General features: G+C 32.4%; 3 protein-coding genes across 6 annotated transcripts; 1 reads left to right on the top strand and 2 right to left on the bottom strand.

Moving 5' to 3' along the window:
- Positions 1-870: 870 nt before the first annotated feature.
- LOC127241485 (ethylene-responsive transcription factor ERF113-like) lies at positions 871-3,929 on the bottom strand. The gene is made up of 3 exons (XM_051260565.1): positions 3,435-3,929; positions 2,198-2,455; positions 871-1,361 (listed from the first exon to the last, which is right to left on the bottom strand). Exons 1-3 carry the CDS (start codon positions 3,550-3,552, stop codon positions 1,039-1,041), a joined length of 699 nt encoding a protein of 232 aa, XP_051116522.1. The 5' UTR covers positions 3,553-3,929; the 3' UTR covers positions 871-1,038.
- Positions 3,930-10,133: 6,204 nt separating this feature from the next.
- On the top strand, positions 10,134-14,756 carry LOC127241554 (OVARIAN TUMOR DOMAIN-containing deubiquitinating enzyme 1-like). Its single transcript, XM_051260674.1, has 9 exons — positions 10,134-10,287; positions 11,651-11,895; positions 12,572-12,637; positions 12,702-12,785; positions 12,898-13,020; positions 13,205-13,257; positions 13,365-13,414; positions 13,531-13,631; positions 14,340-14,756. The coding sequence occupies exons 2-9, from the start codon at positions 11,734-11,736 to the stop codon at positions 14,616-14,618; spliced, it is 918 nt and encodes a 305-aa protein (XP_051116631.1). The 5' UTR covers positions 10,134-10,287; positions 11,651-11,733; the 3' UTR covers positions 14,619-14,756.
- Positions 14,757-15,897: 1,141 nt separating this feature from the next.
- On the bottom strand, positions 15,898-22,464 carry LOC127241316 (protein MEI2-like 4). 4 transcript variants are annotated; one of them, XM_051260295.1, is made up of 15 exons: positions 22,232-22,464; positions 21,677-22,059; positions 20,971-21,124; positions 20,855-20,900; positions 20,171-20,488; positions 19,714-20,099; positions 19,477-19,635; positions 19,272-19,388; positions 19,007-19,184; positions 18,519-18,929; positions 17,761-18,436; positions 17,603-17,687; positions 17,463-17,531; positions 17,203-17,382; positions 15,898-16,364 (listed from the first exon to the last, which is right to left on the bottom strand). In XM_051260295.1, the coding sequence occupies exons 3-15, from the start codon at positions 21,034-21,036 to the stop codon at positions 16,203-16,205; spliced, it is 2,853 nt and encodes a 950-aa protein (XP_051116252.1). In that variant the 5' UTR covers positions 21,037-21,124; positions 21,677-22,059; positions 22,232-22,464; the 3' UTR covers positions 15,898-16,202. The 4 variants fall into 4 exon arrangements, with proteins under 4 accessions (XP_051116252.1, XP_051116254.1, XP_051116255.1 ...); XM_051260297.1 differs by having other exon boundaries at positions 20,855-20,894; XM_051260298.1 differs by having other exon boundaries at positions 17,761-18,421; positions 22,232-22,463.
- Between the last annotated feature and the right edge of the window lie 1,168 nt (positions 22,465-23,632).

The following is a 23,632-nucleotide window of genomic DNA, read 5'->3' as shown; positions in this document are numbered from 1 at the left end:
AACATAAAAAAATACATTCATCCAAATACACAAAATGAGCAAAACCTTTGTTTGTTCGTGAAGTTTATACTTTGTTTTTTTTTTTTTTTAATGAATAGCAAAATTTTAGATTGTAAGTTTCTTTTGATTGTTTGGAAAAAAGTTTTAATGTGAATTTAGTATTAAAATAATATTTAATATGATATTGTATGAGAAAAAAAAAATTTTTTTTTGAAATTACAAATTTCAAAAGTTACATATACATTTTTCTAAAAAATTAAAATATTATACTCCCTTCGTCCAAGAACTATAATCTGGGTTGTATTTGATACGAGATTTAAAAAATATTGATATTATATTGATAGTGGGTAAAAAAAATACAGGTAAAAGACTTTTTTGGCCTTATGAGTGTATTAGTGTAAAAAATAGTGACAATTGTGTAATAATAATGAAAATGTGAGTAGTTTTATAATGATATGGTTATTTATAAAAATGAGACTATTGTTTTAAAACAGACAAAAATAGTAAACAAGACTATTGTATTGAAACAGAAAAAATATATATTTATCATTTTCATATTATATACACAATTATTTATACCTCATATAAAAAAATATTTATTCAAACTATTTTACAAAACAAATAAACCTCCTGTTTACCTATGATTTCAAATTTATTGTTGTATTATTCACACAAAATTACTCTCTACAAAAAAAAAAAAAAAAATAGATTCAAATTATTTTTTTATTAAACTATTTTTTAACTTTAATTCTTTTATTCAAAATATCGTATTCAAACACATATATTCATATCATATTTTAAACACTTTTTTTTATTTAAAATTTTATTATTTACAAATCCAGCAGTAACAATTCAAAAATACTTTCAAAACATCACTAAATGTAAATATATTCCTTAAAAATATCAAATTAAACATACAAAACATGTTTAAAATACACATGCTCACTAAATATATATATATATATCATTATCATCTAAAATCGAATTGCTCATAAAATCTCGATAGGATATATCAAAATGCATACATTATTACATTATTCAATTCTGATTCTGATCGTGATATTGATTCTGATTATAATAGTCGAAATACTTGCCATAATCTTCTTCCCCTTCCCATCCTCCAAATTGATTATGCTCAATATTCTCCTTGTAATATTGTTGTTGATGAGACGAAGAATTAACCGAATAATCGTACCCGAACGACGGATTATTATTATTGTTCCCGTAAAGAGCCGTCGTCAAATAAGGTAACTCCGCATCGTTGCTCGAAGACAACAGCTGCGCGTATTGTTGAAGCCCCGGGAATGCGTCGTGCATCGAGCTAACACCCGGTCCGGAGCTTGCTCCCACGACCGGTGCACCTAAACAAGTTTTAAAAAAAAATTGAAATAATTTAATTTTTTTTTCTCAAAATAATATACTCCATTCTTCCAAATCTTATGTATTCATTTGATTTTTCGCATGAATTTAAATATATAAATATTTTATAGATAATAGTACAATAAAAAAAATATATATAAAGACAATATTAGCATTAAACAATAAACAATTTACCTTTAGTAACATTATTTATAATATTATGTAAAATATAGAAACATGTTTTTATTGAAATAAAAAAATATTTTTATTAAAAAAATGATATATTTAAATCGGACAAACAAAACTAACAAAATAATTATATATGACTCGAACGGATCAAAATACGTGATATAAAAATACTATTTAAATTAAAATAAAAATTAAAACCAAAACAAAACGAAGACGACAAAAAAAAAAAAAAGAACGAACTCCATATAATTTAACATTTCATTAAAATTAAAATTCGTGTCTAAAAAAATAAAATAAAAAATTAGGCAAACAAATTCTTAATATTTTAAATTATATAAAAATTATTCCATCTAACTACTCATTTTGATTTTATAAATTTAAATCCAAAGCATAACTAATACATCCATAATTCTTAAGAACGAACTAGCTAGTATATATTTTAAAATTAGAAATGTATCTATCTTTAGATAATTTTTTTCCCAATGTTTCATTATTAATTCAATTCTTATAAAAATAAATTTTTTTATATATAAAATATCATATTAAATAACTATTAGTAAGTATATACATATCAATTACAAAAAAAAATAATTAAAAAAATAAAAAAAAATTGTAGCAAAAATTTTGATAATTTAAATTTTAAAATTACCTTGATTATATATATCGATTTGGGGATGATCACTAATATAACGCAACTCGGGCGTGCCTTGGACACGCTCGGGAAAATTGAGTTTGGCCTTAGTTCCTTTGAATTTAAGAGCGGCGTCATCGTATGCTAAAGCGGCATCTTCAGCCGTATCGAATGTTCCGAGCCAAACGCGTGCTGCTTTTTTAGGATCGCGGATTTCCGCCGCCCATTTGCCCCACGGCCTTTGCCTTACGCCGCGATAGTGTTTTTTTATGGTTCCTAATTAAAATATATTAGATAAAAAAAAATTAAAATTAAAATAAGTACACATAAATTCAAGCACAAGTAGTATGTGATTTTTCAATTATTGCATAATTAAATACTAGTGTGCAATTATTTTTTTTAGTGAGAATTATTGTGTATATGGAATGAAATATTTGCGTTGAATGATTGAAAATGATGTTAAGGATGTTACTGGCAGAAAAAGTAATGATAAAATAATAAATTTCTGTAAAAATATATAAAAATATATAAGAAATTTTTATTTATTGAACATGAGAAAAATACATTTTTTAAAATTTCGATTTTGTTAGGTAGAATAGATTTGATATCTGACCAAAATACATATATATATATATATAATACTCCCAACGGTCTTGCTTTTCTATTTGGAATGTCCAAAAATTATTGTCCTCTTTTTATTTTTATACACAAAATTTACTCTTTTACCCTTACTTTATTTACTCTTTCATTTTCTATACACAAGATTAAGGATAAATTTGTTATTTTATAACAAAAACTCTAATTACCTGAAAATGCATAAAAATATCAAATAGGACATTGGAAACGGACATAGGGAGTATATATTTATATATAGATAGAAATAGATGAATGTGTTACAGATAGAGGGAAATTGAATTTCTTCATAAATTATACCTTGTCCAGATTTATTAGTTAGTTTTACTTTTGATATAATATTATATATATTAATTTATTTTTATATGAAATAAATTTTACATATTATATTTAAAAATATAATGATTCAAAAATTTTTATTTCAATTATATTTTAATATAATAATTTAAGCTGAAAGAAGGATGAAGAAAGAGAGAGAGAGAGAGAGAGAGAGAGGAAGTGAGATAGTTGTTTACGCAAAGTAACATAGACTATGCATACAACAAACACAATATATATATATATATTTAGAGAGAGAAACATATATATATATATATATCGAGAGAGAGAGAGAGAGAGAGACCTGGATCTTGGCTAGTTTCTTGATTAGCCTGCGGCGGCGGCAAGGCGGAAGGAGGGACAAAAGCTTCATCAAAGGTGGCGGCGGCGCCGCCGAGAATTCTAGTGAGGCCAGGGAACATTGCGGCGGAGCTAACACCGGCGCCGCCGCCTAGCTCCGCCGTGGCTGACCTCTTTCCATGCCGTGAATGATCCACTTTGCAAACACACTATTCAAGCTAATTAACACTACCCTCAAATAAACCCTAATTTTTCATTTAATCAAAAAACCCTATTTAAGAATAACTAAATAAATAAATTTAAGAAACAGTCGATGGGTTGCTTTCAAGATCGATGAACAAAGATTGGTCTGTCCCTTTTAATTGGAAAACAAATATTTGAAGGGAAAGAATTGGAAAGTAGGGTTGGGAATGAGGGTTTTTATGGGCATTTGGATATGTCTACATTTTTATTTTTATTATTATTATTATATTTGATATATAATCAAGAGTAAATTAATTTAAAAATAAATAAAGCAGAATTAAAGTAAGGGGAATATATATAATTGATGGGGGAATATTAAATAAGGGGAAAAAAAATATTAAAAGGGATATGTATAGAAGGTGATAATACAAAATCCATGCAGATAGATATGTATGAATTATGATCATATCTGACTGCCCACCTTTAATTTAAATTTTAAATTATAGAAAGGGACAAATAAATAAAATAAAAGTGAAATTCATGAGAACAAAGAAGACGACATAAATAAAATAAAAATTAAAATTATAAAAATAAAGATAAGAACTTAGCCAAGTAAAGGATAAGCATTAGCTAGATTTCATCATATCTTTCTGATTTCTTTTACTACAATTTCATAGATATACATATATATATATATCGGTTAGAGTGCTGATTTAAATTAGTCAATAATATGTCAAATATAAATTGTTGGCATGAAATCATTTTATATTTTAAAAATTTTTACTTTTATACCTTTTTTTTATTTAACGCAAATATTATCATTTATATTTTTATACTTAAAGTTTAATATTAGAATTTTATAAAATGAAAAATAAAATGACAATTTTTTTCTTAGACCCATTTAGTTTTTAATAACATTATTTGTAGTATATTTTTAATAAAATAAAAAGTATTTTTACTAAAAAATTAAATATATGTGTTAAATTTTTTCATGGCAAAATAGTTACATAAAGTATGTATTGTTGAATTATATTTTAGGGTAAACTGTTTTTTTAGTCTCGTAATTGGACTCATTTATCATTTTAATCCCGTAAGTGGAGCATGTCGCAAACTAGTCCCATAAGTGATAAATTTTTGCTGTTTTACGGCGCCGGAGACGCCTACGTGGCTCGCCGGAGATGATGTGTCCGCCAGGTGTCCCGCCAAGTCAGCGACACCTGGTAGACACGTGGATTTATTATTATTTTTTCATTTTTTAATTCTTTTTTTAATTGGACCAAATAAAAAAATACAAATAAAATTAAAAATAAGTTTTTAAAAAAATAAAAAAAAAATTCACGTGTCCGTCAGGTCAGCAACACCTGGCTGACACGTCACCTCCGGCGAGCCACGCAGGCATCTCCGGCGCCGGAGGACTAAAACAACGAAAATTTTTCACTTATGGGACTAGTTTGCGACAGGCTCCACTTACGGGACTAAAATGATAAGAGGGTTCAGTTACGGGACTAAAAAAACAGTTTACCCTATATTTTATGTATTGTGAAGGTCCCAGTGACTAATACCCTATCAACACTATAACATCAACTCTATGTATATTGAGTTTAATTAGTTGATGAATTAAGATGTAATATTTTAATTTGTATATAAATTAATATATTTAATAATATATCAATATTATAAAAGCACCGTATTTAATAATAAAAAATAATATGTAAAAAAATTGCGTTATTGAACTATTATTAATTTTTTGGGATTTGATATATAAAATATTGAATATGTTACATTACTACTTAAAATTTAATAGTAACAACGGGTGTGTTCTTTTAGTGAAAAAATTCTACACATTTCTCCAAAATTTAATATATTACATATATTTATTTTTTATAATTTTACACAATTATTTATATTTCACATAAAAAAATAAATTTTAAAATTATTTCACAAAATAAACACATAATATACTTTTATATATATGGTCTATGGTAATATTTATTTTCTCTGTTCTTCAATTTTATGCTTATTTTTTTTATAAAATTTACAAAAGTAAATATAAAAAAATTATAGTATATTAATTAAAAAAATAACTTAGAGCGAATAATATTATTTTATCAATGCTATATGGAACTATAACGACTACTAAATTATGAATATATCAATTTTAGATAATTCAAAATATGGTAAAAAATTAATATATTAATTAATTAATAGCGCCGAGTGAGTATAATAACTAAGACAATGTTCAATATTGTATTGATGTTTTAAACACATCGTTCAATTCATACTCCCTCAGTCCCAGATGTCTGCATATTTTAGGAGGGATGTAATTAGTAGATAATTAAGAATATATTAGTGAAAATTATTATTCTATAATATAAATAATTAAAAATTAAGATTAAGATAATTAATTAGTTTAATTAAAATTAAAAAAATAAAATTTAAAATGAGATTAAAGTGTGTAATCATTTTCCAAAAAAAAAAAGTGACATGGTACGTGAGACGGACAAAAACGGCAACATGGACATGGTATCTGGGACGGAGGGAGTATAATATATTACTCTCTCTGTCCCGAAACTATAGTCTTGGTTCTATTGGACACGAGATTTAAGGAATATTGATATTATATTGATAGTGACTAAAAAGTATAGGTAAAAGATATTTTTGCTCTTTGTGAGTGTATTAGTGTAAAAGGTAGTGGCAATTGTGTAATAATAATAAAAAAATAAGGGTAATTTTATAGTGATATGATTATTTATGAAAACTATTATTTTGAAAAGGACAAAAATATAAATTGCACCATGCCTAGTCTTATTAAATACATGAAAATCTTAGCAATATAAATAACAAAGTACATAAATACATTATATAAATTTATAATATATACTCCCTCCATCCTTTTTGAAACAGGTATTTTTGAATTTTTGTAGTAAATTAAAAAATAATAGTATTTTATTAGTTAGTAGAAATATATAAAAAAAAAGTTGATATTTTTTGTTTTTGACTTTATGTAAAAAAATATATGCACGTGTAATGATATGATTGTAATTTAAATAAAAAGTAATAATATTTTGATATTAGTGTATAATTACTTTTACTAAAAAAAATAAATACTTTAAAATTGGACTGACGAAAATAATAAAAAAGATATTTTGAATCGGAAGAAGTGAGTAATAATAATTGATACATACATATGAAAATATATTTAATTCCAAACGCACATGTGACATGTGACACTACTGATCTTATTCCACCAAATATATACTCCCTCCGTCCCAGGTACCATGTCCATGTTGCCGTTTCTGTCTGTCCTACATACCATGTCATTTTCATTTTTTGGAAAATGATTACATATTTTAATCTCATTTTAAATTTTTAAATTTTATTTTTTTAATTTTAATTAAACTAATTAGTTATCTTAATCTTAATTTATAATTATTTATATTATAGGATAATTATTTTCACTAATACATTCTTAATTATCTACTAATTACACCCCTCCTAAAATACCGTGTCTACAGTGTAGCAGACACGATATCTAAGACATAGGAGTATAATTTAATATCTGTGCTATTACTTAAAAAAAAATTGCAGTGCATCACTTAAAATTTAAAATTGTATCATCATCCAATAATTTAAGTTAACTATTTAAAATTTAAAATGTCATCAATATTCATATAATTAAATTCAATTCCATTAAATAATTAATTTTATATTTTAAAATATAAAACTATAAAAAATAATATTATTGTATTATTATTTTTTTATAAATTGTGTTTTTTTAATTTATTTTATTTTTAAGTTTATAAATTTTATGGAAAATTTTTATGGATTTGCCGCAACTTTTTGTCATATATTTGTATACATGCGAGTCTCTCATAATTTAAGTGGACTTTAAATATTACTTGCGATTTTAGTGATATAATTCGTGTAAAAAAAAAATTAATCAAAACCTTTAATAATTAAAAAAATAAATAAATTACATGATCAAATTATATGTAGCAAAAATACATTATTAAAAAAATAAAAATTTAATAAAAACTACAAATGAACTATAATTATTAAATTCTTTTTTGGACCGGCCCAGAAACAGAGTAGCCCATCTAAACGATCAAGTGGGCTGTAGTAAATGTGGGCCGAAGCATTATTGGGCCCAATTAAACTGTCTTGGATAAATAATAACAATAATAATAATAATAATCCCTTAGTCTCACGTTGCCGTCACTAATACATTCTTAATTATATACTAATTACACCTCTTGTAAAATACCGTGTCTACAGTGTATCAGACACAGATGTGGGATGAAGGGAGTAATAAGCAAGTATATAAATAAAGTTCTTACAAAATATTATTTGATTTTATTTTCCCATTGATAAAAATACTTGATGAAGTTTTTATATTTTAAATCCAATCGGATTTGGGTTGCGGGTTTTACTAAAAACTTGTCTCAGACCTACACTCGAATTCAGATGTTTAAAATTATTATTAATATATATTTTATATAATATAATTTATATTATATATTTATTTAAAAAATTAAATATAAAATAAAATTTTAATTCTTGAATCAAATTTGCCTTCGCGTTTGTTTCTTCCTTAATTTATTTCACAATTGGAACTATCGTCGTCGTCTCGCTTGCCATCAACTGCCATCGTTGTCCCTATAAATTTCTTTTCTCTGGAGCCGCTAGGGACTCTGAAGCCTCCGTACAGACTCCTTGGCCCCTGGATCATCTGGAGCCTCTGTCCTTGCATACTTCTTTTTATCTTGAGCTGCTAGGGCCTCTCGAGCTTACTCAGAAGCTTCTTTGTCTAACTCTGAATTTTATGCACCCAAAATAATACTAAACTTTTCCTTAAATTTTCTTGAAAGTGCCCTCTTAATGCAATCGCTGAGGACATCAATGTCTTAAATAGGTTTGGCCTCATGTTGATTTGGAGTTAGCGACTCCATTTTTGGAGCCTATCCTCCTTGTCCCCACGTTTGGACCGTCCTCATCCATTGGAGATAAGCCACATACGGATCGAGATATTTCCATGGTGGTGTCGGCACATTCCACACAGGTTGACCGTTTAATTGCCTTGGTGGAATCATTCCAAATGCTGGAAATTCACTTGTCTCTGCTAAAGGCTCGGTACTGCTCTCCAAGCCTTCAGCAGCTTGATGGCTCCAGCCTAGTCCTGCCCGTCCCGGCCCTGAGGCCGGAAGCATAGGATATTCTTTAACAATTACGTAGTTTTTTTCAAGCGGTACAAATGAACCCTATATAAGCCCTGACATCGTCACTCGTAAAATCCGACATTGGTCCCCCTGGGCGTGCCAATTGTTGGTTCCGAAAAATGAATTTTCATATGGCTTCAAAGTAGATTTTTCCGAAAGGGGCTTTGAGCCTTTTTTTGAATATGATGCGCACTGTGGTGGAGCCGCTGCACTATTGCGAGCCTTACCAGCTAAAATTTTAGAAATTTGACTCAAATTTATTGGAATTTGGATAGAACAAGTATGAAAACATAAATACATAAATTATAATGAAATCAACAAAAAGACAACGGAAATTAAGATATAATTGTATAAAACTAAGAACATATGGATAAAATACTAGGAAATTGAAAGGATAACGTGTAAGTTTGGATCAAATGTGTGTTCTTGTGGTTGTGTGAATTTTACTAAATATAATCCCAAGAAAGTGAAAGTGTAACTGCTTCCTAAATTCTAGAAAGTGGGTTAGTTATTCCTTCAAACCACTATCCCGAAGTGGTTTTGGACATGATCTCTGACGGTTCATCCTATGTCTCATGTCCCTTAATGACATTTGACTTTTCTAAACTCCCCTTGGTGGCTGGAATAGCCTGGTAGCAGGTGGCTCTGCGAACTAGGAGGCTTCTAAACTAGGGCAACTTTGAAGTGGCTCGGCAGACTAGGAAGCTTCACATTCGGAAGAATCTGGCCTTTTTTTAAGCGGCTCGACAAACTAGGAGACTTCACATTCGGAAGGCTTTGGCCTTCTTTGAAGCGGCTCGGCAGATTGGGAGGCTTCACCTTCTGGCCTGCTATAGAATTTTGGAGCCTCTTACTATTTATTCTTCTAGTCAAGCCTTCTTTATGTTCAGGTGCTTTTAGATTCATATGCAATAATATAATTTAATTATTTATCTAAAAACGAAAGTCAATCAACAGTTGGGACTGAACTATGTGTGATAGAAAGACATCGAATTTGAACTCGTTATATTACAATTACAAATTAATCCCGGCAGCATGTGCACTTACTTACCCATTTATTTATGGTTTGTTTCTTTTGATCTAAACCTCTGATCTTTTATTATTTGGACTATGTATTTTTCGAAAAATTATACTATTTTATCTCAACAAACATCCCATCAAATATTATTTTAATATCAAATTCATTTCAAATTTTTTTCCAAACCAATAAAAAAAAACACCATCCTAAGCATATGTAACTATTGGATAAAGAAAGTTGAAAAAGGAAAAAAATAAAAAGTCAGAGGGGTATTCTGCATTTACAAAGAAAGTGAAGGGCGTTTTTGCATTTATCCTTCTGTCATTAAACTTTCGTAATCAGCGACAGTGATTAATCGTCTCTGGTTCTCTGCTCCAGTCGGCTATGGCTGCTCGATTCATTTGTTGACGACACAGATCGCGATTCTCTCTCTATTTCCGGTTAGTTTTCACCTGCTTTAGAGTTTGAAGGAACGGAAGCATTTGGTGGCTGTTTGTTTTAAATTCTTCGTAATTTTCCTTATTATTAATTTTCTTTCTGAGTTTCTTCTCATCGGCTTTGATTTCGTTTTGTATGCAAGCTGTTACTTCTGATAGTTTGTTTGTAGTAATTTTTGTGCGGTTTAGTTTAAGTGCTCCGTTTGTGATGTTTCTGTGGATTCTTTTCATGAATCACCGTCATGTGGGTGTATGCGACACAATGATAATTGCTCCGTTCTGGAAGTAATCTTCTGAATTGCTTCTGCGTTTAATCCTTATGAGTGAGTTGAGTTGGAGAATTTGGTATTGGTTAGTGAGTGCTGAAGTGTAACGTAGGTTGAAAGGCAATGGAGAAGAAGTAATTGGCTTTCAAAGGCCATATTTTGGGCTGCTGAATCCTGATTTAGTTGATTTAATCCTTAGATTACTTGAGCCATGGGTAAATTTCTGTAGAGATCGGGTGCACACTGCGTTATGCTGCTTATAAATATCTCTTTAATTTGCTAACTTAAATTGAAGAGTTACAATTTTAATTAGAACATGTAATTGATGTAGCATATCACTAATGAGGAAATTCGAGATCACCTAGCCTCTGTTGATGGAGTTGTGATGTCAGGTTGCTGATTTGCTTGTTAGAACAGCTGAGGATTTTGATAGATGTGTGTTCTTTAGGCAGATTTTTCCAGATTTCTACTATTCACCAGATTTTTTTTACCCAAAAAACATTAAATCAAATACCTAATTTTTATTTGTTAATTGTTATATTATACTAAAAATTAATTTTACATTGGAGACATCACATCAACACCTATTTATATCAGATCATAACTAGTCTGACTCAAAATTTTTACTATACAAATCTCAACTTAATATCCAAACCCCGAAACAAACACGTATAAACGAATTGGATCATTAGATTGAAGGAGAGGGGGCATTAGAGGGGAGAAGATGGCAGCAACAAGAAACATTAGGAGATAGATTGGCCACACGCATCCTGTCCAGAAAAGAATTTTCTATTTTCAATTCGTATTTTTGTAATGAATCTTCAAAGAGTCCTTGGCACTGGGATTCAAACAATGGATGCTAATTACGAATCTCATCTTACTTGAAAGTTTGGCTAAAAATGGTAGGTTTACCGAGGGTTCACTTCTCAGTAAGACCAGTGTTTAACATGTTAGTGATTTATAGTGTGTTTAACATGATGACCGTGTCAAATATTTCTGATTAGAGTTGCAGTATGTTGTGTCGATATTTGCATTTGACACCAGTCATGATCCTTCATCATTCAAATGCACCAATACCATCCATGCTTTCCTTTATGCAGGGTGTTTTTCTGGACATAGCTTCTTAGCCATACTCCAAAATTAATCAGAGAAAAGTAGATTCTCTTCACTCACTGCTCCGAAGATGCAAAACCAGGATGGGAGCGTGGCAGATACCGAAACAGGAACTATCATGCAAGTTTCTGAAGTTAACAACTGTGGAAAGGTCAGGGATGAGGATATTATGCAGCAAAAATCTGCCATACAGGCTGAAGAAGCTGGGAAAATTCCATTTGTCGGTGACAAGGTAATGAAACCCTTAAATCGTTTGAACATACTGCTTTTTACTAGATATTCACATATGGCATGAAATGCTAGCAAAACTTAACCTTTTGATTTCAATCAATTTAGCATTTACAATATAATGACCAATCCAACATGCAATCATTTCTCTTTCTTTTTCAACAACAAAAAAAATGTTACTTCTGCATATCCTTCCAAGGTATGAAAATTATCATTGGCTATTATATGTTCATCTAATATTGCTATATAACGTCTGCAAAATTCATCTGTTTATGTAATGTGTTTCTGTAAAAGTGTCAACGCCCTCTCATGTACAACTGAGATAGTTTTGTTTAAAAAATATTGATCTTATATATAGGTTTAGATTTATATGGACACTGTTTGAGTTGCGAAAGATAATTTACATCCTGATCATCTTTGAAATTCCTAACTGAAATTTCTGCTTATGATATGGCATCCCCGTTCCATAATTTTCTGTAAAAATGTAGCTTTTAATATTCAATTTTTCCGTTTGTATTGTATATGATGTTGGCACCAAAAGTTTAGTCTTACTTTCTGAAGCATCCAAGTTCCTATAGTATACAAAAGCTGTTACAAGCCATTCACACAAGCCTTATGTGTTAGATACTCGTTGATTTTAATTTTTCCCACGAGTGATGGTTTTTGTTATGCTATTGCAGGAGCCTTTATCTTCATTAGCTGCGGAATACAAATCGGGAAATCCAATTTTGTTGGAGAAAATCAAGGTCGGCATATTTTATAACACTGTTTATTTTGGTGCTATTTTCCTAATTGGTATAATTCCCACAGGTTATTTCTGAAATATATGCTGCAATCCGACGAACTCGGGGAGATGGGAATTGCTTCTTCCGCAGCTTCATGTTTGCTTACCTTGTATGTCTCGTATATTTGCTTTCTTGACACCTTTAACATAATATCTCCACCTGAATTTGAGCATTTTGGGTACTTCTGATTCCGAAAATGTTCAACAATTCAAAAAATTCAGGAGTATATTCTGGAGTCACAAGATCGTACAGAGGTTGATCGAATCAAGAACAGTGTCGAGGAATGCAGAAAGACACTTCTCAGCTTGGGCTATGTAGAATTTACTTTCGAAGATTTTTTTGAGGTATTGTTATCGTAATTTATACATTTTTTTGTTCCGATGCATCATTATTGATTTTTATGTTACTTCAAAATGAAATTTTTGTTGTTGCTGGGATTTTTTAGCTCCATTAATTTAATTTATCTTAATTGCTCGATTTTTTAATCTGCTGAAGCTAAATTCCTCGATGCATCAACTTTATTTACAGCTATTCCTTGAGCAACTTGACAGTGTTCTTCCGGGAAATGAAGATTCAATTGAGTTCAGACTCTCACTTTATTTCTACTGCTCTTCGACATTTTCTTTTCTTCTTTACATCTCGTCGCCTGTATGCTAATTTATTTATTTTTCTGTTAATACGATCACAGCCATGACAAACTTGTACAAAGATGTAGAGATCCTTCAGTGTCCGACTATGGTGAGTTGTCCCTTTGGAACATTTCTCGAATATCAAAACACACATCCCGCACATGATCTTTCGGTAACCTTTAGATATACATTCATCTTTCGATTAATGCTTTTTTTGTTGTCCAGTTGTCATGTTCTTCAGATTTATCACCACCGGTGAAATAAGAAAGCGTTCGGAGTTTTTTGAACCCTTTATTCAAGGTTTAACAAATACCTCTGTCGAGCAGGTTAGTCGCATCGAAACTTTCTGCAACATCAAACCACCTAGATCATTAGTCACTACATGTCTTTTTTGCTGCAATTCACTTGTTTTTTAAACATGGATCTTATTAGAAATCGTATGATGCGTTTGGATGTGCTTTGAAGTGTTTTAAAATGTTTCGGGGTTTTCTGAATTTGAAATTTCTTTTACTTAAAAATAAGTTTTTGAAGTAATATCTCAATGAAAAATAGATTTTCATTGTTACATTTTGCACATCTTGTGTACTTGTATGATTCAATTTAGTACTCTCTCGCTTCCAACTAATTTGTCCGCTCTAGGTGGAGCATAGAGTTTTAAGCATTATGAAGTATATTAGTAAAAATAATTATAAATTAAAATTAAGATGACTGAATAATTTAATTAAAATAAAAAATATATTATAAATTATGAATTTTAAAATATGATTAAAGTGTATAATTATATTTTTTCTTTAAAAAAAATGACAAATTATGTGGAACAGTCGAAATAGAGAATATACAAATTATGTGGGACGGACCGAGTAATTTTCTTCTAAAAATATATATTATGTTTGTACTTAGAAACAGAGGTCCTATGCATATTTTATGCAATAAGGGTCTGTTTGGTTTTGTTGTCGATTGATGGGTTGTATTTGTATTATATTAACATAAAATTGTATGCACTATGTTATTATATTACTTGTTGTCTTGTGCAGTTTTGCAAGTCATCGGTGGAACCGATGGGCGAAGAGAGCGACCACGTCCACATAACAGCTTTGTCAGACGCATTGGGCGTCCCGATCCGAGTAGTGTACCTCGACCGAAGCCACGACGAGAAAGGTAACGTGAGCGCAAACCACCACGACTTCATCCCCACATCGGAAAATGCTAAAAATAATAGCGGAGAAAGCACGGCGGCGGCGGCGGTCGGAGTCGAACCGTTTGTGACGTTGCTATACCGGCCGGGTCACTACGACATCCTCTACTCCAAGTAAGTTCGAATTTCTTCCATTTCTCTAATGAACTTAGCTGAATTGAATTGGTGTTCTTGTTGAAGAATGGTTTATTATGCTTTTAACTTGTTAAATTTTTTATAATAAAAGATATAATTATGATCTTCCTCTTCAACAAATTAGGATGTGATTTTGTTTGTAGGTTTTTCTTTTTAAGTCAGATAACAATTTATCTGAAAAAAAATAAAAAAATTAAACTAATAATTAATCAATTATTTATTTATTTATTTATTTATAATATTATAAAATTTATGTAATTTAAGTCTTTTATTTAAAATTAAACATTAGTTTTGGACTAAATATGTTTGGTGCAAATTTTACATTAATATAAAGAAATTTTAACGCAATAAATAAAATATATGGTGTTTTGTGTATTTTTATTAAAATATAAGTCATATTCTATTGTTTATTTTATTTTGGTAAGATGTCATATTCAAAATTTATTCTCTTAAAATGTACAAGGACGAACAAATGCACGTAAGTTCAATGCAATTCTAGCGTGCATCACATCATAATAAATTTAAAGAGTACACGTATTTTCTACGCAAATTTAGTATGCCTCGTCACAATAAAATTACGGGTGTTTTTTAGTTTGTGTTTTTCAAGTGTATATTTTTTCATAAATATTAGTAAATTAAAAAATAATATTTTTTCCTTTCATATTGGATATTTGGGTCATTGGACACCAGGATTTAGTAGATAATTAAGAATAAATAATTATAAATTAAAATTAATATAACTAATTAGTTTAATTAAAATTTAAAGAATTTAAATTAAAAAATTTAAAATTAAATTAAAGTATATAATAATTTTTTAAAAAAAATGACATGGGATGTGAGATGTAACGTGGACATTGTAATATTTTATTGGTGTTTTTGTAGTAAATTAAAAAATAATAATATTTTAATATGTTATTAGTTAGTAAGAGTGTATAAGTGATTTTGATATTATTGGATTTGACTTTTTTATAAAATAATTATACATATAATGATATGCTTCTAATTTAAATAAAAATTAAAGGTATATTTTTATATTAGTGTATAATTGATTTTACTAAATAATAATAATAATAACAAATGTACTTTTGATATAAAAAAATAATAATAAAAAAAAAAAAAAAAAAAGGGAGCTTCTGAATCCAAGTGGAGTAAAGATTTAACGGCCTTCATAATGGTCCCTTCACACCAAAATTGTTCTAACAGCAAATCACATGTACTTTCCATCACCAAACTGCCTCAATCAAATACACAGCGCCCAAAGATACACGGGAAATATATCAAGCAGTATATCGTTTCCGTACAGCCAATTTTCGCCATAACCCGAAAACTCTACACATCCTCGATCTCCCGTCATGCAAAAATTTCTCAATGTCAGTAAAAATTCGCATGAAATTAGCATCCTTTCGATCTTCCGTTCACCATAAACTTACGAGACCATAATTACAAATCGCAAAATTTTTCCGGGCAATTTACTAGGCCGTTCGTTTAGTTCGATCAATCTTTTTTACGTTTTTTTTTTCTTCTCCCTAATAAGTTAGTAGAGATCACCAAAAAGAAGGCATCAAACTCAGTCTGAATCTTTGCCTGAACTCGACGACGAATCTCCGTTCGAATAATCCTCCCCGGTTAGAGCGTTTTGCGGGGCAATGTTGTTGTGGTTCTCCTCGGAGGTGTTGGCTCGGATTTTTCCGGGTCGGGGTCGAATGTGAGTGCCCATCGGGAAAGGAACCTGCGTCGATCGTAAAGAAAGATCAATATTAGAATTTGCAAACTATATACTTCCTCAATCCCTCAACTATCTAATTCATTTTTCTATTTTGATCTTTCTAAAAACAAAATATATATATTTTTTTTAGTAATGGTAATACTTACCTATTATTAAAATTACCTTTAGACTTACACTATATTTTACAAATATACCACTACAATAAATTTTTACTTTGAGGAAATTTTAGTCTTTTTACTTTCATTTTCTATACATTTCAATATAATATTAATATTCCTAAAATCTCGTGCAAAAAGCAAACCGATAGATAAATATAGGACGGAGTGAATATGTTAATATGGTATCAGAGCAGAAAGAAAACTCATAAAGTAAAATCCTCTGAACTAATCATTTGGGCATATTAAATACTCTCTTCATCCATTAAAATTAGTCAATTTTGGTCCGGCGAAAAAAATTAAGAAAAAATGATATTTTATTGAAAAAATAATACGTAAAAAAAATAGTTAAGAGATATTTTTGAAAATTTAGTAATAAAAAGATATAATGTAATAAAAATAGTGATATTTGTCATAAATAAGTTGAATGAATAGTAATAATTAAAAGTTGATTTGTTAACATTACCAAAATTAGTAATGACATAAATTTAACGGACGGACTAAAAAGAAAAATAGAAATAAATTCCGCGGACATAAGAAGTATATATTTGAAGTAATTCCAAATGTTGTTTCAAGAAAGATCGGAACTTCCGAAGTTAAAACGCTTCGATTTTTTATGATAAAGGCGGATAGACACGTACGTCCGAGTTCGATTTCGTCGAGGATGTAATAAAAGGTCGACATACCTGATCTCCGGCATTCGGGCCGTCAGTATGGAAGAGTATTGGCCGGCATCGCTTGTCCTCGTTCATCAGGCTCGAGTTTTGGAAGTGAGCGATGAGCGCAGCCCGGCCTTGTATTCGAGCGTACGCCAACGACGCTACTTTCTCGCTGTTGAATTTCTCCCATTTCTTCCCGTTGAACGTCTGCGTAAGCAAAATTGTATTATGCTCGATTCATCCTTACGACGTTACGACTATTTTTTTCATAAGGGAATGCGACGTACCTCATAGAATGAAACGATTAGGGACGGATCGATCATGTTTATGAAAGCGTATCCGACGTTGCACTTATTCTGCGACCGACATTAAAAAAATATGAAATAATCAAATTTTTACAGCTGGATGAAAGTATAAGTAGCCGTACCTTAAAATCGATGGGTAAATAAATGAAGTCGTAAGTCCCCTTATGGCGCTCGTCGATTGCAGCCAAAAGCATCTTCGAGGTATACCTATCACGGAAGCCGTAAAAAAATTCGGTAAAAAGTATCGAAAAAAGGAAATCGGAAAATAATCGCGACGTACTTGTTCGGGATGTTCTTGATCATAAGAGTCGTCCGCTTGTCTTCTCCACGAACGATACGCTCGACGTCGAGCTCGAACTGTTTCTTGTTCTCGCCTTGGGCCGAGCTGCTTTCGTTCCTGCGATTACGAGTCCGTTCGTTAGGAGAATCCAAAGAACCCATCATAGGATGATGCATTTGTCCTCTCGCCGCTGCCGCCGCCGCCGCTGCCGCTGCCGTCGTCGGGAAAATCACGGGCCTTGGGTTATGGGGGTGCATTGCAATGTTCTTCGACGGGACCGGCATGTCGGAATAGCTTCCGCCGGTGCACGGGTACATGTTGTGAGGGACGAACTCGATCGGGTGTGGCGGCAAATTACTCGAAAGCCTCAAGTTCATGTTCCCGAGCGAACCCGGGTGGAATACCGCCGAGGCATCGGGCGAGTCCGCGGCGTATGTAGCGTGCCGTCGGTCCCAAATAGATTGGTTGACGGATGGCGCAGACCCTACTTGATGGTCGTTTAGCGGCACAATCCCATTTAGCATATGCGACGGGGCTCTAGGAATCGCGCCGATTCCGTTGACGAACGACGGCGAATTGGGCCACATAACTGCCTGAGGCTGCTGCGGCTGTGGCGAATTGCTCCACATGTAGTGACGTCGGGGAGGACCGCTCCCGTTTCCTGGCGAACAAAAAGCTAAATCGAGTGCGTAAGCGTAATTTTAGATTCGATTCGGAATGTAAAGAAAAAATGAAATCTTTTTTCGCGTCGAGATTACCGTCGGTCATTTCGATGGCGAGTCCGTTGGAGTTAACTCGACGAAACTGCTGGGTATCGATCATCTGCGAAAGTCGGGGACTGATGTTCGAAGCGATGTTATTAGCCGAACCATAAGGAAGACCGTTGGCTAAGCCATCGTGATACTCGGGAAGCGAGTGAGGATGAAGATTCGGGATACCAGGGAGCTCGTATTTCAGGAGATTCGGAATGTGGGTCGGTTTGGTAATGCCAGGACGGGATACGGGTTCGACTCGGGCCTGAGACGGTAGGCTGTTGGAAGCACTCGACAACGCTGCGGGACGAACGACGATATCCAGGATTGGATTTATGTGGGTTCCGTTTGTGGTCACCGAGGAGAGCATCGTTCGGTTATCCGAACCGAGCGGGGTTTCGCCCAACGACAATGATCCTGATGATACAATCGTCGCAGTTTTATTAATTACTATCGACTAAAAACCGGCGAATTCTGTAAGGAAATGAAATTACCTGAAAATCGAGTCGACGAGCTTCGCTGTTGCAGATGAAGACCCGGTCGGAGAGGTTCGACTTTAATGTTCTTTCCCGCAATGTTGGTCGCGTTCATCGCACGGAGTGCGGCTTCCGCCGCTCTAACATCGTAAAATTCGATAAACTTGTGATGGGGTAACTGCGGCGCATCGCGAATCTACATATCCAATGCCAAATCCAAGAGTCAGCATTTCGGTTTATTGCGAAAGGTAAAAACTCGGAAATTTACCGGAAGAAAAGTTACCTCCTTGACTTCACCGTAGGCGGAGAAAATCTCACGGAGTTCGCCGTTTGAAACTTTAGAATTGAGGTTGAAAACCAAAACAGTGCTCTGATTTACACCCTTTTCCGGTCGATTCTCCTGGAAAATACAGATCAGGCGACGATTCAGACAACATAGTAGTTCCGGCGACGCGAAAAGAATCAAAGGTTGCAAGTACGGCGCGCACCTTAGGAACCGAGAAGTGTACATCGAGTTTCCGACCCATCAACAGTTTGTTCTGTAGCGCGTTCATAGCGTTGCAGGCGGATCTTACATCATAGTACAAGATCACGACGAAACCCCGCTGCTCGCCCGCTGTGTACATTGTCTGAATATCCCCATATTGCTACAGCCACGAAATTTATGAATACTACACGAAAAAGATGATCAAATCACAATTTTTAAAAAATCGGGGATGTTTTACCTCGAATAGCCGTTGGAGTTCGGAATCATCGACGTCGTGGCTTACATTTCCGACGAACAGCATTCGGGACGGTCGTTCGCCGTTCGAACTTGTCAGCTGATTAGTCCTCTGAGGGAATGCATCTTCTCCGAGTTCTAATCCTCCAACGCTGCTGAAAAGGTCGAGATCTTCAGCGTCTTCTCCGTTGTTTTGTAGGATGATTTTATTAAGCCCATCGGTCACGCTCGAAAGCAAGTCATCATCATCGGGGAGAAGATTACCGATAGTTTTAGCCTCGAGTTCTTCGAGCGACTCGAGGGCCTCCTCTTCTTCGACATAACGGGAATCGACGGTACCGTTAGCCGCAACAGAATGAGCATATGCAGCATTACTCGACGATAATCTCTCTGCATATAGGAAAATATGTAAGTAAAGCATTTAATTGAGAATGGTTTTAGGGAAAGGAAGCGCAACGTACGGTTCCGCGAAATTAAATCTGATAACGAGCTTGAAAAGAGACCGTTCTCGTGCTGGGCGCCGAGGAAATTCACTTTATCACCTTCGAAAAGATACGGCGCGGAGTCTCTATTCGAACTATTTCGAGCGCCGACGTCGTGGTCGGCGTTCGGCAAGGAACGACTAACGGATCTTTCAGCTCCCACGATTCGCTTCCCCAACGACATGTTAATGTTTTGATTCGGAATCACGTAATTGTTGGGGAGAGTGAAAGTATTCGTCATTGACGAATCGGGTGGCACTCTTGTTTCGAGCGGCGACGTTCCGTCAGATTTTAAACCTGCAAGCGACCACAAACGACAAATTAATCTTCGGAAAGACTAAGGAACGTCAAAAAATGCCAAACAACGATGCGAGATCGAAAAACATCGAAAAATGAACACGTGGAGAGCTAATCAAAACATAGCAACTTTACGACAAACAAAATGTCTATATCGAGATCGCATTAAATTTCAAGCTCGGACAGAGTTCTATACCGACAATTTCGATTCATGTCTATATCGAGATCGCATTAAATTTCAAGCTCAGACAAAAGTTGTATACCGACAATGTAAAGATTTAGCGCACCAAGATTCCATTTTTACGCTAAACGACACGCGATTAGACCATCAGCTCAAACTAAATTAAACTAAACTAAACAGCTTACCTAAATAACCATTCATGTGATCCATCCTCCTCGCACCGACCTGTCTCTACGGAAACATATCGAAAGATTAGTAACATCCTCATTTCCTGTAATAAAATTTCGAAATCGAACAATACCTCGTTGGAGTAACACACATCTTCGGAAAAGAACGATGAGGTAGAAAAGCCCCCAGAGTTCATCATCTCAAATAAGTTTCGAAGATCTTCTCAACGCAAATCGAGTTTCGATTTGAAAAGAATTGTTCAAGAAGACCTCACAAGATAAATAAACCTGATAGGAAACAGAAATTTCAGGACATCTATAATCCATTACATCAATACATTGGTATAACTTACAGAAATGCTACAATGTATCTTCAATTGAATCACAATCTTGTTCTGTTACAAGTAGTGTGGATAGAATTTAGGGTTATAATTTCGATTAATGGTTGCCAAATAAACAACAGGTCTGTTTCGAGAAAATTGACATAAATACAGCAGCAGCATTTAAACTCCCAGAGCTCGAATTGAAAATGGCAATTAATAGTTCGGAAAAACGAGCATTTACGATGTCTGAAATCTGGAAAAGAAATAACAAGAACAGTACTTAAAGAAATGCCATCAATTTCGATTTCCCCCAAATTAAAATTCTCGAGAATCAAACAGATCAGCAGAAATTCTGAGACGAAATTATACACAGAAACCCTAATTATCCGGAATTCAACACGATCCACAAAATCTGTTGCGAAACCACAAAATTCGCAGAAGATCGAAGCGGAAACAACTCAAATTCAACGAAATTCAACGCAGAATCACAGCAAAACACCAAAAAAAAAAAACATACCTCCGATATTACTGCATCTTCTCCCAGCGAAAAATAGCGGAAGGAAATTCAAAATTTCCGAAGCAGCAAACAAAATCAAACCGAAAACGAAGCTGGAGACGGCGGCGGCAGCAACAACACCACCACCAACAGCAGCAGCACCGCAATGATTGAGCAATTAATTAATCAATCAATCAATCAATCGATTGATTCTCTCCTTCGGAATTTAACACGAATAGAAAAGGGGAATAAATTGTTAGCAAAGGCAAGGAAGGGGGAAGGAGACGGAGGAAGGAGATTGAAGAAGAGATCTAGGTATCTGTGCCGTGCAAATAACCTCCTCCAACGCTTCTTCACCGATTGTGCCTTTCTCTCTCCTAATATTTTTCCCTCGCTGATTTTCCCTGCATTGCACGTTAATCACATTTACCATCGCCCATTTCTCTCTCCTTATTTCTCTCACACCTCATTCAAAAAATCAAAAATCACAAAAAAAAAAAAAAAAAGAGAGAGATAAAAGGCAAAGCAAAGGAAAGGATCGTATCCGTAACAATTCGGCTCCCAACTTCCACCTACCTACTGACCGGCAACGCCTCCGCCGCCGTCGCCGACGCCGACCGAACGACCGCCGGCGAGGAAATGAAAATTGAGAGAGAAAGAGGATGGAGCAAAAAAAGGAAGAAGATGAACAAAGATTTAGAGACGAAAGGGAATTGAAGGGGAGAGTTGCGATGTTTATTTATTTTGCGAATTTTTGGTTTCTAAAAAAAGGAACCTTTTCTTTTTTTTTTCCGACGAGTTAGGCGCTGTTGTGAAAATATGCATTTGTACTTTGTGTGACTCTTGTTATTACAAATGGGTTCAATTAAAATAATTTACTAATAATAATAATAATAATAATATTTTTAATATTAATATGTATGTATGCATTTGTGTATGTCTATCTGTATGTATATATCATACTATCCTCTGCGCCGAGCCTAAACCTAGGCCGTGGGGCCCATGCTATTTTGTTTTATTATTTTTATTTTATATATTTTTAAAAATTATTAAAATTAAATATTGATTTATTGATTTTATTAAAATTAATAATATAATAAATTTTTAAAATAAAGAAAGTGTTTTTTTTTATCTATTAAATTTATTCTTTTTTTTTTTTGCAAGTCTGTTGCTGATTTTTTTCACGTCAAATTAATAAATCAATAAATATTATTCTTTTCAATTGTCATATTTATTTTTTTCATCGTTATATTAACATTGAAAATATCTTTATATTTGTATAATTTTTTTTTGTACAAATGTCATTCTATTAGTATTATAAGACACTAATGAAAGTATTTTTGTAATTTTTTCTTAATTTGTATTACATTTTGATATAATAATTAATATTCAAATATCAACACGCAAAAAGTAAATGAAATCCTCTGGACGGAGATATTATTACATTTCATTCAACATTTATTTACAAACAAATATCACTAATGTTATTACATTCTCTTATTATTTTTTTTTTAATTCTAACTAAATTTTTGAAATATCATTTTGTTTTTGTCACTATCTCAATAAAATATTTATTTTTTTTAATAATCGCGTCAAACACAAATACTACCGTTGCAGTGAACGGAGAAAGTAATGTTTTTCATCTAACTAAATACTTTTATTTAAATTTCATTTTAAATTTACACATTGTATTTAATAAATACTAGAGTATCTCATTAAAAATGGGTTCAAACGGCAATTCAAATTATAATAATAATATAGACACATTATTAATTTTCATTAGAAAACATGTTATGCTAAATTAGGAAAATTAATTAATTGAATACTAACAAATTATTTAAAAAAAAAAAAACGAACACCATAATATATTTTATACATAATACTATTAACATAGAATTTTAACGACAAAATAAAGTTTTGAAATGTATATTACTGTAAAGAAAATATTTTACTATAAAATATATTATATTCGTTCCG

The sequence above is a fragment of the Andrographis paniculata genome, unplaced genomic scaffold, assembly GCF_009805555.1.
Source record: "Andrographis paniculata isolate CXL003 unplaced genomic scaffold, ASM980555v1 Contig82END, whole genome shotgun sequence".
Taxonomy (NCBI): domain Eukaryota; kingdom Viridiplantae; phylum Streptophyta; class Magnoliopsida; order Lamiales; family Acanthaceae; genus Andrographis; species Andrographis paniculata.
This window is presented reverse-complemented; position numbering and strand designations above follow the sequence as displayed.